Genomic DNA, 14,890 nt, shown 5'->3' on the forward strand with positions numbered 1-14,890 from the left:
AAGCAGCAGAGTGAACCTTGCCAATGAACTTTGTCATGCTGTCACTTTTATTTATAATTAACTTGTTTTTACTGATACTTTTGCTGGTGATTCTTTAAGCAATTTAGAATAACAGTCATTCACAAAAGGAAGGGAGGAAGTCGTTGTTTTCCTTTATTAGTCTTGTCCAGCATGGCACAAGCATTCTGGATCCTGTGGCGGGTTTTCCATCTGCTTCACAGCCTCCCCACCATTGCTGTGTTTCTATAAGTGAAAGGATGCAAAGGAGCAAAAGGATGGAGAGCCACCACAGTCAGAGAATTCAGAGATACTATCAGGAAGAGATCAAATTAACACTAGTAATTCCTAAGGAAATTTAAAGCACTTTCCCTATCAAATGACCAGAAGAACATCATTGGCTCGGATCCAAAGTCTACTAAGGAAAAAACAAAAGTGCCTCTTTGAGAATGAAAAGAGAAAGGAAGAAGCAAGTCCCATTGCTAAGAAGTGACTATACTGGGTATGCAAACTGATTCTATGATACTGAGATAAATGGATTTTGGTCTGAAATCATTCCTCCAAAAACAATGATGAACTTCTGTGGCGAGACCTTCAGAAATTTAATGGTGCATCCAAGGAAAAGGAAATCATAAAACTGGAAGGACAGAATGGAACTGCTCAGGTTATTTGCAAAGAAGATTTTCCTGATGGAATATTTCTTGTCAAAGGCCTGGGCTATGGAAGTGTCCTGGGATGAGTGTCTGAGAAGAGTGAGTAGGTCCAGAGTTGTGACAGATACATTTATGTGACACAATGGCATTGTTTAGACTTAATTTTAATTTGAAAGTTAAAAATAAATACTAGAAAATACACAAACAGGGAACTTTGAGACTATATTTTCAGGTGAACCGATATTTTCCTATCAAGCTGCTTTTCTGACAGTGTCTTTGTTTTTCCAATGTAAATTCCACAGTGATGTTATTAATCCTGTATTTTTATTAGAGATATTTTTTCTAGACTTATCTCTGCTCCTTTGTCATATTCAACCTGGAGTTCAAATTGAAATTTTAAATTATCTTTGAAACCAGTATAATGAGGTGGGTAGTAAAACTGAAGTGTCCTGTTTAGATTACCCAAATCATGGGTACAATGGCTAGCTGGAAAAGTTTTACCCAATATACAGATTTTTTTTATATACTGGAGGAGGAAGGAAAATAATAGGGAATGAGCAAAGGTAGGAACTTGTTTTAAACAAGTACTAAAGGAAATTCCAACAAGGTATTTGTGAGAACAAAACCCAAACACCTACAAAGTTTTTAAATTTAACATTTTTGTCTTGTTCCTTATTGAAATTTGACCTCCAGTGTAAGTACTATCAACCTCTGTAGCCCTGAGAGATGCTGTTTCTTAGGTGGTGAGAATCTTCAGGGACAAACAGGCTTGCAAGAGCTGAACATATTTATGCCAGCAGCAGAAAGAATGGCCCAAATCAATTCTCAGGTGTCCCCCTACAGTGGTTTCCCATACCTCAGCACTCAAGTTTGACAGCATCACCAAGGGACCCAAGAGGGTTACAGATGGACAGACAGCTTTGTCACCATAACACCGGGCAATTCATCTCCAGAAGCAAAACACAGAGAAGGGTAACTGAGGTGTGGTTTTCCCTTTAAATAAAGGCTGATGTCAAGATTTACTGGTGTGGTCTGGGGGCAGCCAGCACTGTTAGTGCCTGTGGAATATTTTTCCCAGGACTATACAATAAATTTCAGTTTCAGACGGAGTCTGTTTGGTAAATTTTAGCAGTGCCTATGTATTTTGCAAAAAAACCCTCCAACCCACCAAGCATGCTACTAATATATATGAAATACAGCAGCCAAAAAACTTTTTGTCCTTTATTTTGTGTATGTGTGGGTACATAGGAAATCATCCAAAAAAAATCAAACTAAGAAATGCATCACCAATTATCAAATATACATAAATTAATCTTTTCTGCCTGAAATACCAATTCAGGGGACATATTCACCTACTCATCACATTTCCCACTGAAATTACCAGAGCAAGGTTGTCGGCCCGCAAGGAGTAGGCAGGGAAAAAGCCACCACATGTTCACTGCAGCATGTGATAATAGCTCAGTGCTGAGTGTGGTTGGGCTCCCATCCCACCTTGTCCTCCCTCCGACAGTCTGTGGCTGCCTTGGGATTTGGCCAGTTGCTCCGGGATCAGCTCTGGAGGGGTAACCCTGTCCTAGGGGTCCTGCATGGGAGCTTGGCTTCATTCTTCTCTTCCCTGAGTGTCCATCCAAGGCTGGTGGCTGTGCTGGGGTCTGGGCACTGCCCTCTTTGGCTGCTTTTGGAGGGAGGGGTGGCAGCAGGGAGGAGCATCTCTTCATTGGTGTCATTGCTGGGACAGCAAGCCTGCCACGTCCCTGAAGAGAGGCCAGGCAGACCTACAGGTAAAGCCAGGCAGGGCAGAGCTTTCTGCCTTCACCTGCACACGTCTGGATGGGTCTCTCACGGCTGCAGAGAGGTTTCCCTTCCTCCTGCCAAAGTGGTCTCTGTTTGACAAAGCTTTTAGGAGTATGAAATATGGCTGATTGAAGCATTGTGCTGACACAGCCCGAGGGTGCATGGATCCAGAGCTGCTCCAGGTTGAAAAAAACTGCTGTACAATCAGCTATTTAAATAATAGATCAATTTAATTTATCTGAGAGAGCTTATCTTGACAACATAACTTGATTAAGGTCTAGCAATATCTACATGGGAGATTTCAGAAGGTAGGGTATTCTAGCACATAAAAGCAAAACAACACAATCAAATTCCTGGATGCAGAAAGTAGCGGTATTTAACCTTGAAAAAAGTTAGAGTTTAAGACAGTTCTAAGTGGCATTTGGAAGCCCAGCAGCAGCACAGGAGGGCTGTGACAAATGTGCCCTCCAGTGAGATGCTTGTAATTTTTCCCTCTCCACTGTAGCCCTGTGAGTCTCTGAAAAGAGCAATTTGGGAATGCCCAAATTGTCCGTGCTAATAAACGATCAAGGTCTAAGTGCCTCAAGAAGATAAACACCCCAGGTGGTAGGTGGGTATCATGAGATGGAGTCAGCATGTACCACACAAAAAATTAGCTTGTGAAACCAAGTGACCAGCCTACACCTTAGTGTTTCTTCCCTCTTATCTTTATATGGTATAAATTATCTTGTGTGCTGGCAGATGCTCCTTATGTCCTTGCAATCCTGCCATTATGATGTCTTTTTCCAAAATAAGCACCAGAAAACAGCAACATCTTAAGCTTTATATTTTAGTGGTGGACTTGTGTTAAGTGGAAGTGTCAGGTTTGCAGTTGGACTCACCGATCTTGAAGGTCTTTTCCAGCCTAAATGATTCTATGATTAATTTGCAATGATTTCCATTTACTCTGCTACAACTGTTTGCTCCCTTCAGCAATGATAACCACCTTAGCACTGCATCTATCACATGTCTCCTTTTCTCTGCTGGGACTTTGCAATAGCTGCTCTCCCTGTTCTTTTGTCTCTGTGCTTTTCCTTAAATGTCTTTTAGAGATGAAACTATTTCTCTTTGCTGTATATAGGGAACTGTGTGCCTATGGACAGTAGATGTCCAGGCAACTACACATGGATCTTGCAAAGTTGGAGTTCTCTTAGTGAGAGAGATTTCGGAAATATATGCTCATGAAAGGAGCTGAGAGAGCAAAGGAGCTGTGGGGAAGCTGGGCATTATAAGGAGCAACTGTTTAATATATGGTCTCATCCTTTTAAAAATAATCATTTACTAGATATGAATAATCCTTGGTGAAGAATGCCAATTCCCCATTGGGATGGACAAATCAAGATTTGTGGGTGTGCTGTTGGCTCCTAAATTTTGTGTATGATCAGCACCTTAAATTGCACCCTCCACATCATCTCCCAGCACACAGTGCTGCATCACATGCTAAGCATAAACCTCCTGCTCAGCAACCTGTTCCTTCTGTCCCAGGAAACTTGTTGCTTCCCTCATCTTTGCGACTCATTGCTGCCACATTGGTTGCAAAGGGTTTTAAAGTCAGAAAATCCCACTTATGCAATATACTTTTAAGAATGACTCCACAGTCTCATGTTAGCCAGTTCTGCTGCCTTTTTCTCTTTAGTTAGTACGTGGGATCTGCTTGGCCACAACACAACTGTTTCTATCTCTCTCTAGATTGTCCATTCAAGGAACGATGCTGCTCCATGTTGAAGAGCCAGTGACAGGAAGGAAACAGTCCTCCACTGAAAAATGTTTAGAGAATATCATTTAACTTGCAAGAAGCTCAAGGCCATTGCAAGTTTCTGTACCAGCCCCCACTGAGAGCTGGGACATAGTGTTGGATCAGGTTGCTCAGACCAACACTCAGCAGCTTTTAATTACCCCTGAGAGTGGAGCCTCCACAGTCCCTCTGAGCAGCCTGTCTCCATGTTTGACCATTTTTACCTTTCTGTAAAAATTTTGTTTACAATTGTCTTTGATTTCTGCTGTTGTTACTTCTCTCCACTGTGCCATGTCCTTTCTCTGCCTGTGTGTCCCCTTCAAGCCTTTGTACACAACTCTTAACTTGGCATTTCCGGAGATGCTCTCGCTTTCCTTGGATCAATCTCCCACTGGATTTGTTCTAACAAGATGTTTGGATTTCTGCTTGACTACTAGGACCAGCTCAGTACAAAAGATTTAGCTTTTCTGTGACTCATTCCAAGGACTTTCTCCAAGTACTGTCCAGTTTTGAGAATACTGTTAAAATTCTTCCTTTGTTTTTGTTTCAATTGCACATTCTCTGTTTGACATTAATGGTAGCTGCAACTGTGGAGTTTGGCATTTTTTTATTTTCTTTTTTCTTTTTTTTGTAGGCTGACGCTGGTCTTCCCATTGACTGAAATGTTGCTAAGTGGCTTGTGCTGATTCCCTATAAAAATTTCAATACCACAGTTGGAAAATGTACAAATCTTTTTCTTTCCTCTTCTTTCTTCTAACAAAGAACATAAGAAAAGATGTTCTAGAAAGGGACATTTCTTTGTCTTAACATCATTTTACAGAACAAATGAGGTTTTTTTGGCATTTATCAAAGAGAGCTAATTAAAAAACAGAAGATAAAGTTTTCTGATTGATGACTTCATACCATGAAAGAAAAAAATATTTTTCTGCCTAGAAATGATTTCTGTTTTCTAACTACTGGGAAATCCTTTAGATATATCAAATTTACTAACATGTGGTATTTTCCCTCTGTACAAGCTTACTGTATGGGTATAAATCTTATTTTCCTAAGGGATATTAAAGTAAATGGACCTGAAGAAGTACTGTTGAAATATTTGTCTTCTTTCAGCTGTAAATTTGGTCAGAGTGTAGTTAGGATACTCGGCATTTTATATACAGAGAAGCTTTAAGTTTGCAAAGCTTCATCTCTCCTTCTTCTTCAAAGCCAAGCTCATAAACAAAGGAGCTGTTCCCAAACTGTCACCATAATGTCACTCAGTTCCACAAAGTCACCACATCACTTCTGTCCCTATAACAACTTAATATCATCTGTTGCTAATGCCTCAAAATAATTTCATGACCCTCATTTTCAAAATAACTCTGAAGTGATTACTTTAAATGCAGTCTTTCTGCAATGTTTTGCAGAAAATCACCATTTTAATGAGAAAACTTTAGAATGAAGACTTATTTTATTAATATTAATAGCACTGGCAATTTGTGATAATAAAATCATGTTTCTCACTTTTAAAACATAATTTTCCAATTTGTTCTCCCTTGTTATTTTCTATTTCATATGAAATGTTGAAAAGTTTTATATGAAACTAAGGTGTTGGATAATTAGTTTAGAAAAATTGAATGCAATTTAAGATGGACAAATGTAAAACTGTACACTTAAGTAGAAGTAATCCACATCAGAAATGCAGGATGAAGGCTGAGTGGCTTTGTAGCTTTACTGCAAAAAGTCAGGAAGAAAATGCACCAACACCCTCCTACTCCTGCAGATAAAAAAAAAAAAATAATAGGAATTCTGTCTGCAATGAGCATGGAAAGGAACCTTCCTGCTTTTATTGTGACCACTCATCAGGCTGGAATTGGAGGCTTTCAAATAGGACTTCAGGACAGATTTGGTTCAGTTGGAAAGAACCCATCTGTCATGCAGAGCTGTAGGTACGACATTGCCTTGCAAGGGGACCCTGCGTGGTGACAAGATCCCAACCTTTATCATCCTGGCACAAAGAATAGCTGTGAGAGTGGAAGAAACTCCAGTGGGTGCGAGAATGGCTTGGGGCTTGATGTAGGTGAGCAAAGGTGGAAAACCTCAGGGCATGAAAGAAATTCATAACCAAGTGATGAGCCACTCTTTGGCAGAAGGAGCTCTGGCAGGAACATGCTGGAGACCAGAGTTGTAGTGGGGCATGAAATAAGGAAAGAGATCTAACAGAGTGTGGGAGAGAGCAAGGGAGCTGTAAAGAGGAAAGGCAGCCAAACAGCAACCAGTAGAGCAGGTTCACAACTCACTCATTCAAATTTCCATCAGTCCCTTTCCTCCTCACCAGCTCTAGCCCACTAATGCCTGACAGGGCAGAATTCTAGCCTAGAATCTCACAAACAGGGAAAAGGGCCAAAATGGCCCAGCAGGGAAGGAAGAGAAGAAAGGATGGGACCAGAAGCAGGACTAGAAACAAAGCACTTCAGAAGAGATCTTTCTGCTCCTCTTGTTTGCTGATCCACAAGCGGCCAGACAAGCATCCCACAAAGTGACATGTCCCTGCACTGTGAATTGGGACTATTACTGAGACTCATAACAAGACGAGACAGTATGACTGGTTTGGGTAACTTCATGCTGATGGAAAGTCAAAAGCCTGTGTTGCCTTGTGGGAGTAAAATCTCCCGAGAGCTTTTTTCAGGTTGACCACAAATTGCTAGTGCTCTGTGATCACACACAGTCCCAAAGAGCTCCACCATCTTCAGAAAACATCATGGTTACAACAATGCTGAGTGAAAGCATCAGCCAGTTTTCCCCTTTGGGTCAGGACTCCTGTGATTTATCTGTAGAAACATCCCACAGACTTTGCCAAAAGTAGGAAGAATGGATTCATGCTTGTCACTTCTTTTTTCCTAGGTAAATTAAATGTCACAGTGACTCCTGGTTTTCAGTTCCTAACAGGATGCGATAATCAGGTGGACAGGTCTGAATGCATGGAAAATATATCAGCATGATGGACCAATTCTTATCAGTTGTGCTTGCTAATGGCTTTGATATCTTACAGCCTTCTCTCAGGATTTGCATGCCCCCGTGACCAAATCAAATGGAAAAAAAAGGATGCAGCAGCATTTCCACATCACCTTCCTGCCTCCCAAGCACTGAGGAACCTGTCTGAAAGCAGTGACCTTAACTGCACTCTCTCTCCTGGAACAGATTCTGTTTGATGGGGAGAAAGAGGAGACAGGTTAGAAGTTGTGCCCACATGCTTAAAAAGAAACCTCCCCTTCAGTTCAGGAACTCTGCAGGAATTTCAGACTCAATTGCATCACGCTTGCCACTTCAAAGCCTTCAGCGACTGATCACACACTTGGAAAATATCAAACCTAACTGAACCTGACATGGTTATCAGTGTAACTCAACCTGTTTGACAGCCTCCTTCCTCAGGGCTCCTCCCTGTACTCAGAAACGTCTCTGGGGAAAGAGCAGGCATTTCTTCCCAACATCATTCAGAGTGATAATTGCTTGTTTTAAAAGGAAGAACCTCTTTGCATTTTCTGTGGGAATGATGCAATTCAGTATTTCATACAGTGACTTCATATTTTTTGCTTTGTGTTAGAATTATTTTAAAATACTCCCTAAATGAAGAAATGAAGTCTTACATCTAGTCTTTATATAAATGATGTCCTTCTCATGTATTTTCAATTTCTTTGTTATCATCCGAGATCTGATTCATGGAATAGCTCCTGTGGTGAGGATGAAAACCAGTCTGCCCCTGGCTTGGGTTTCTTCTGAAGACATTCCACTTGCTGTGAAGAAATAAGCATTAATAGACTAACATGAAAACGGAAATTTCTATATTGCCAGTAGTTAACTCACTTGAGCTGTAGGAAATACAGGCTCACGTTCCAGCTGTAATGAAAATGTACCCAATGAAATGCACAGGGAGAGTGCCTCAGGCTGCACTGACCTGCCTCCAACCCTCTTGATCCAAAATGTCATTCCTGAGGTTTGCTGAAGGTACACTTGCCACTAGGAATTATCTCCCCACCTCCTCTCACCTCTTCTTTGAGAATTCAGATTTTGGGGTATCCAGCTGCTGCTGTAACCAGGATTCTCACGAGCTTACCAGTGGCTTACATTAATTAAATGGCAATTTGAACACAACGGGTACCAAGCGACCTAATCTTTTGGAGCTGGGGGAAAGCAGACATTGCTAGAGGCTGGTGGTGTTCAGTAGCAGCTGTGAGAGCAGCAGGGATCCAAAGTTGTGTGTTTACATGGAGTGGCTAGCAAGCACCCCCTGACATCAGGTACTGTGCAGCTGAAGGTAGTAAGCATTCTGTTTGGAAGTGATGGCAGCAACTCCATCCTTGTGTCCCTGTGTCAGTGGCACTGTGACCAGAGCTCGTCTCTCTGATGCTGCAAAACGAGCCAGAATCACTCCATTTCACAGTGTGCCGGCTGGCCTTGGGTCCCCACGAGGAGGAGTCATCTGCCCAAGTGTGGGCACCTGCTCCGTAAATGTCAACCATTGAATGAGTCATTCTTGGTTGTCTTCACCAACAACACTCAGAGAAGATTGTTAGGGCATCACTATCCCACCCACAAACAGTCGTCTAAAATAATTTTTTTATATTGCATCCTACAAGTTTCTAGACAGTGAAACTGGAGATGTTTAAAGCCAGTGAGTGTCACCCGGAATATCAGATGCTTTCAGAATGCCATTGCATTTTCTGTAGGCTTTCCAGCAGTTATTTCTTAATCCTTGTGATGGAGCTTTTAACAGATGATTTTTTTTTTTTTAGAATATTGATTCTGTCCTTTAGCAAAAAGGCATTTTTTTCCCTAAAGTTGTTTTAGAAATGTCAGGGAACTTCCAGCAATTGACAATATTGCAGGTAGCTGGAATATAAAAGGGAAGAAGGCAAGACACAACCTCTGTTATGTATTTATGCACTTCATGACTACTGTAGTGTTTAGAAAGATTCTTTTAATAGAATTACTGGATTTAAACTGCTGCAGTCTTATGACTTCTAAATTCTCCACATCTTGTACACAGCTACACCAAAATACATTTAAAAGTCCCACCAGATCAGCTCTTTCCTTCCACACTAGTGCTTACATTTTTACAACATTATGCATGGATTTGAACAATTAGTATCAGGCAATGGCTAGGTAGAATCAGGGCATTAGCACTGGAATCCTTACAGGGACAGCTAAAATACACAAAACCTTGAAAAGTAACATAATTGTTTTTTCCAGGACTTAGGAAAAAGTGTAATTTATCTTGCAGCACTTGAAAGTTCACTTCAGCAGTTTAGCCTTGTTGAAGGTCTTTGAGGCTCTTAGAGATAGAACAATGTAAAAAGACAATCAGGGTCTGGCCTTCAGAACTTTATAGTATTTGGTGCTAATAGAAGACGATGGATTGGTGAGCTACGGGCATAAATCTTTGTTTTAGCCACAAGGAAAGACTGACAGCAGGGCACACTCCTCTGAAGTGTGATGATAACATGCCTTAGTCCCCTCACAGATAGGTCCAGATTCTGAGCTCAGCAGCACATATTTAGGTAAGCAGCTTGAGATATGTGTTGCAGCTTTCGAATCAGAGTAACAACAAAAAATTTAAGAAAATTTTGCCCTTAGGAAAATATTGAGGGTGGTCAGAACTTTTGAAGAGGTTGCCCAGAGAGGTTATGCAATTTCAACACTGGAGATGCTAAAATTATGATAGAATAACATTGAGAAACCTCTTAAGCTTTGAAATTGGATCTAACTTCAAAGCTGAACCTATTTTAAATGGATATTTGAAGGATCTGACCTCCAGAAATCCCTTCCAGTCTAAATGATTTCGTGTTTCCTATTTACTAGTTTCAGCTTGCCTGACCTTACATTTAATGCAACCATTATGAAATCAGTAAGTTATTTGCAATCTGTGGCACTCCTCTCATTTAGAAAAGGAAGTGACTCTAAATTTCTATTTATAATTCCACTGGTGACTTCTTACCCTTCGACATTTTATCTGAAGCTAAACTTGCTGTTGCATACCAATTACACATTTTGTGGTAACAGTGTTAATTAATCCATGTCTACAACAAATCTCTGCAGCTCCTTGCAGGCTGCCTTTCTTTTCTTGTTTTCAGCATTAGTGTGGTATGTAAAGTCTGCAGGTTGACAGCTTTAGGAGGTCCCTTTTGCTGTAATTTTCTAATCATGGATAAAAGTATACTTACATTGAATATTAAAGAATATTTGTTCTTCATTCTGACATCCTATCAGGGTTGTTATTACAGAATTATTAAGCAACAGAGGTGAAAAGTGCCACTGCCCTCCTTTACCACTTTCAATGATTATAACCAGTTGTATAAAGCTATTCTCCTTTCCCCAGGCTCTGTTCTCAATTGCACCGAGGCAAATTCAATTCAGAACATGTACATTCAGCTCCCAGAATAGTCCCTAGGTGAAATTCAGCAATAACAAGTGGTTGCATAAAGCTAATTCTGCATGTGAGGCTCTCACACAACCCAGCAAGTCTGTACTGATTTTAAATTTAATAGGTGTTTAATAGAATACACAACCAGTGTGGGAGGGTTTAATGTGGAGGAGAAGAAGGTACTCATATAACAGTGAATGTCAAAGCAGGCTAGGCCTACATTATGATTCTCATCAGCTCAGAAAATTTATTTTGCAGAGTCTAATATTGTTGTGAGTGTTAATGTTAATAATTGCTCTTGATTACATTGAAACTGAAATTATTTTAGAAGCAGATAAATGCTGTTATTATTCAATTCATCATTAAGACAGCTAAATTTAGAAATCTGTAGGAAAATTACGTGTCTGAAGTATTTTCATACTTCATGGAGATCTAGTCAATGGAGGCTTGGAAAGAACTCATCTCTAGAGACTGGGACACAATTCATTTACTCTCTCACAAGTGGTATTGGAGATGCCTTGGGCCATCTGAGACACCTGCACAGGGGTCCCTTCTCTTCTCCAGACTGAACCCCAACTCTCTCAGTCTGTCTTCACAGGAGGGGTGTTCCAGACCTGTGATACACTTAGAAGCTCTCCTCTGTACCAACTCCAGCAGGTCCCTGTCCTCCCTGTGCTGGTGCCCCAGAGCTGATGCAGCCCTGCAGTGGGCTCTGAGCAGAGCAGAGGGGCAGAATCCCCTCCCTGGCCCTGCTGCCCACCACTGGATGCAGCCCAGGACACGTTTGGCTCTCTGGGCTGGGAGAGCACATTGCTGACATGTTAAGCTTGTCATCCAGCAGCACCCCCCTGTCCTTGTCCCCAGGGCTGCTCTCATGGTCACAGCAGTTGTGCAGCAGCTACCCTCTTGGAGTAAGACAAAAGTGTAAGTCACTGTGGAGACAGCAGACTAATCCCCTAAGATTGCTTTCTCAACCACTTGAGCTGTAGCACAACTCTTCCTACTTTAGCATTTTCCTATCCAGATTTTTTCTTTTTTTTTTTTTTTTCTTCAAATATTTTATCTGCTTATGACAGGCATCAGCAAAGTGAGCGTATCCTCTTTACCTCAGCTGACCAGGTTTCCTTTCAGCAAAGCATTCCCTTGGCAAGGACAAGGCTTGGAAATGGTAAGAGGATGTGGTGATCCCCCGCTGTGGCTGCTGGCCACATGCTGGCCCTTGGTGGGTCACGGCACTCCAGGCCACGCAGCTCAGTGGCTGCACTGCTCGTGCTGCTCCGTTCTGAATCCTCCCCAGTGCATGGCTGCTGACACTGGCCTTCTCAAAGGCCTTGGGTGCCTCATTGCCACGTTGAAACTGACTTAGGGAAGTAACAATGAGCTCCATGGAGCAACATTCCTAACAGCAGCCATGCGCTGTTTACTGAAAGGGAAAAATAAACATAATGTGTTAAAGAGACAGGGGAGTGTATAAGAGGGGTAACACTGGAAGACAGTAAATATCCCAAGACAGCCCTGGTACTGCTCACAGTCATGGACAAAGAAAGGATGAAGACAAGCTGCTGGAAAAACAGACAGACACAGTAAAACAAAACAAACAGCATTCTTCATCCTCAGTCTCTCAATCTGTTCAGCCTCTAGTATGTTACCTTGTGAGAAATGGAGGCAAACATTTTTTTCTTTAAAAAAAAAAGACAAACTCAGAACCAACCCATCCAGAAGTTGTTTTTTTAAATACAGCTGTAAAAAGAAGGGAGCTTCCAGGTTTACTCAAAAAAGAGAAAAACCAGTCAACTCACCTAACCTAGCCAGAGAAACACAGAACAATTCACAGTAAATAATGAATGTGCTAAACATGCCAGTAAAACATGGATACAAAGTAACTTTAGTCACAGTGATTCATAGTGGTGTTATCAGTCTTTTTTCTCTAAGAACCCTGCACACACTGTAGTTTTTCTGCCTGAGGGGAAAGCATCACCTTATTTTCATGTTTGCTGCACTGTCAAACTCTCTATAAGAACTGGTCTCCATCAGCCTATGTTAAGGTTACTGGAAGGATTTAGGCTCTTGTTGCTGTGGTTCAACTGTCTGATATTTTAAGGTCCACTTTAAGAGGAAGTCATTCACTCATTCTCTATTCCTCCCCAGTAGTTATAAAGGGTCTCTATAGAGCATTTGGGGCAAGAAACTCATATTTATGTTGTTGCCATCTGGAGTGAAACTGAGCCCTGCTCTGCAACTCTGTGATTGTCTGTGCCAGACAGCAGGAGCATCAGCTCAGCAGTGTCTGGTTGCTGTTTTTGGCAGCAGCTGGGGCTTGGTCCTTGCTGGGCAGCTTTGGGCTTTGGGCTCCACCCAGGGCCTGCTCTCCTCCCCATGAGAGCCCTGAGGGCTGAGAGAAGCACCAGCACCAGGCTCTGGGGATAAGTAAGCCATTGGAACATGGCCCCTCATGGGCCTGGGAAACTCAGGAGCTATGATCACTCCAGCCTGAATTCACTTGCAGTCTGAGCTCTGGCATGTGGCTGTTACTGTGCTGGCCATACTCTGGATTTGGACACCACTGCCAGGCCTTGTGAGGCCCAGGAGAATGACCATCACAGAACAGATTCGCTGCTACTTTGCACCTACAGACACGCCTGCTCCTGTTCACATCTGGCTTGTATTCAAATGGTCTTTCCCAGGCATGCCACTTGACAGGCTGGGGGATGAAAACTGGGGCAGGCTGCAGCTATCATCTATCACATCAGTCTCAAGGACTGTCATTTGTACTTCCTTGCTCCCTGGCATCTCTGTCCCTGACCTACCCAGAGGACAAACACTATCACTAAATGGTTCCCTAACACTTCAGGTAGGTGTTTAGTGACTAGTACTAAAATACATTATGAATAACCAGGACAATTCTTTAGCTGCTCAGAGTCCTTTGTCCCAATTTAAGTCCCTTAAAAGCACTTTAGAAATGTGCAGGGACTCAGACTGACTCTGACAAGATTCTGAATCCTATTGTAAGAAATGAATGGCCCTTTTCTATTTTCCAGGTGGCATCCCTAATGATCAGAAAACAACTCAAGCTCTGTCAATATTATAAGAACAATTGTTGTTTTATTCTTTTTGGTGGGTACAAAAACCACAGTTTCTTACACAGAACAAGATTATAAATAATATCTGTAACATGAGTGACCCGTAGTCTCTTTTGATTCTACACTGCAGACTGATGAAGTACTCTAAACATTTTATCATTTTGTTTCTTGTATTAGACAGATGCAAATCTGTGGAACACGGAATGATGGAACAGAATGAAGGTAACAGCAAACAAGAGGATGACCAACAACTTTTATAAAAAAAAATTCTCTGAATTTTATTACAGTGATGGCATTTTATATCAATTATTGCAATGATTTTTCCCTAAGATGGTTAGAAAAAAGAATTGTGTTGTCCTCTACTGAATTTACATCAGTTAAAAAGCAAGCATGTTTCAATATTTCTCTTTTTCCAAAGAAAATGTAAATAATTTCTTTATTTTTTTTCACAGGATTTACATATTTATTATTTTTTTATAACAGTTTAGTGATTCATTTCTACAGCTGAACAGCTGAGTATTCTTCCATTGTATATATTGATGTTCTGGAGACACAGGTTAGCATGTTCATTGACTTCTATAGCTATTTTTCTCTCTTTGTCAAGACAAAGACCAAAATGGTGTCCTTTCTGAGCATGTTCTTCACAGTTTAATGCGCTAAATTGGCAAGTCTTATTAGTTTTAAGTCCACTCAAGTGAAATTTGTTGCTGTTAATACACCCTTCCCAGCCCCCTCCCCCCAACAAAACTAAATTATGAATTTTCCTGATATAAAATCTGAGTTTGGGTTTCCGAGCTGAGCTCATGCACACATTGTTGCTGATGATGTCTGGCGCATTTGGACGTACTTCCCTTTCTCAGCCAAATTATCAGTTCATCAATGACACTCCCATGTCGTTACAGTCTGTGCTGTGTTCCCATCAGTCACCAACACAGTTTGATTAAGGCACTCAATTAATTTTTTGGTTTTTATGGTAGGTCCGATGCAATTACAGCCAATCCTGAACTTTGTCTAATTGCAGTTCCGGTGTGCACGGCCTTCGGGCAGTCGGGAGTCAACACGCGCCCGTTCTCTCCCACGCTCCCCGTGATGGATAATCTGGCTTTGTTTCTTATGGCTTCAGAAAAGGTAAGCTGGGTTTGAAGGAAAAGCAGAAGAGAGGAGAGTGTTATAATGTTTCTGTCCTTCAACCAGC

General features: G+C 41.4%; 1 protein-coding gene across 5 annotated transcripts in view; it reads right to left on the reverse strand.

Annotated features, from left to right (window-relative positions):
* Positions 1 to 13,697: 13,697 nt before the first annotated feature.
* Positions 13,698 to 14,890, reverse strand: part of GRIA4 (glutamate ionotropic receptor AMPA type subunit 4) — a 215,848-nt gene continuing 214,655 nt past the window's right edge. For 2 of the 5 annotated variants that reach the window (XM_058019238.1, XM_058019234.1), the window contains exon 16: positions 13,698 to 14,828. In XM_058019238.1, coding sequence (XP_057875221.1) covers positions 14,664 to 14,828 — 165 coding nt within the window. In that variant the 3' untranslated portion in view covers positions 13,698 to 14,663. The remainder of the gene's footprint in view (positions 14,829 to 14,890) is intronic. The other 3 variants (XM_058019236.1, XM_058019235.1, XM_058019237.1) reach the window with 2 other exon arrangements.

Source organism: Melospiza georgiana, chromosome 2, assembly GCF_028018845.1.
Source record: "Melospiza georgiana isolate bMelGeo1 chromosome 2, bMelGeo1.pri, whole genome shotgun sequence".
NCBI classification, from domain to species: Eukaryota; Metazoa; Chordata; class Aves; order Passeriformes; family Passerellidae; genus Melospiza; species Melospiza georgiana.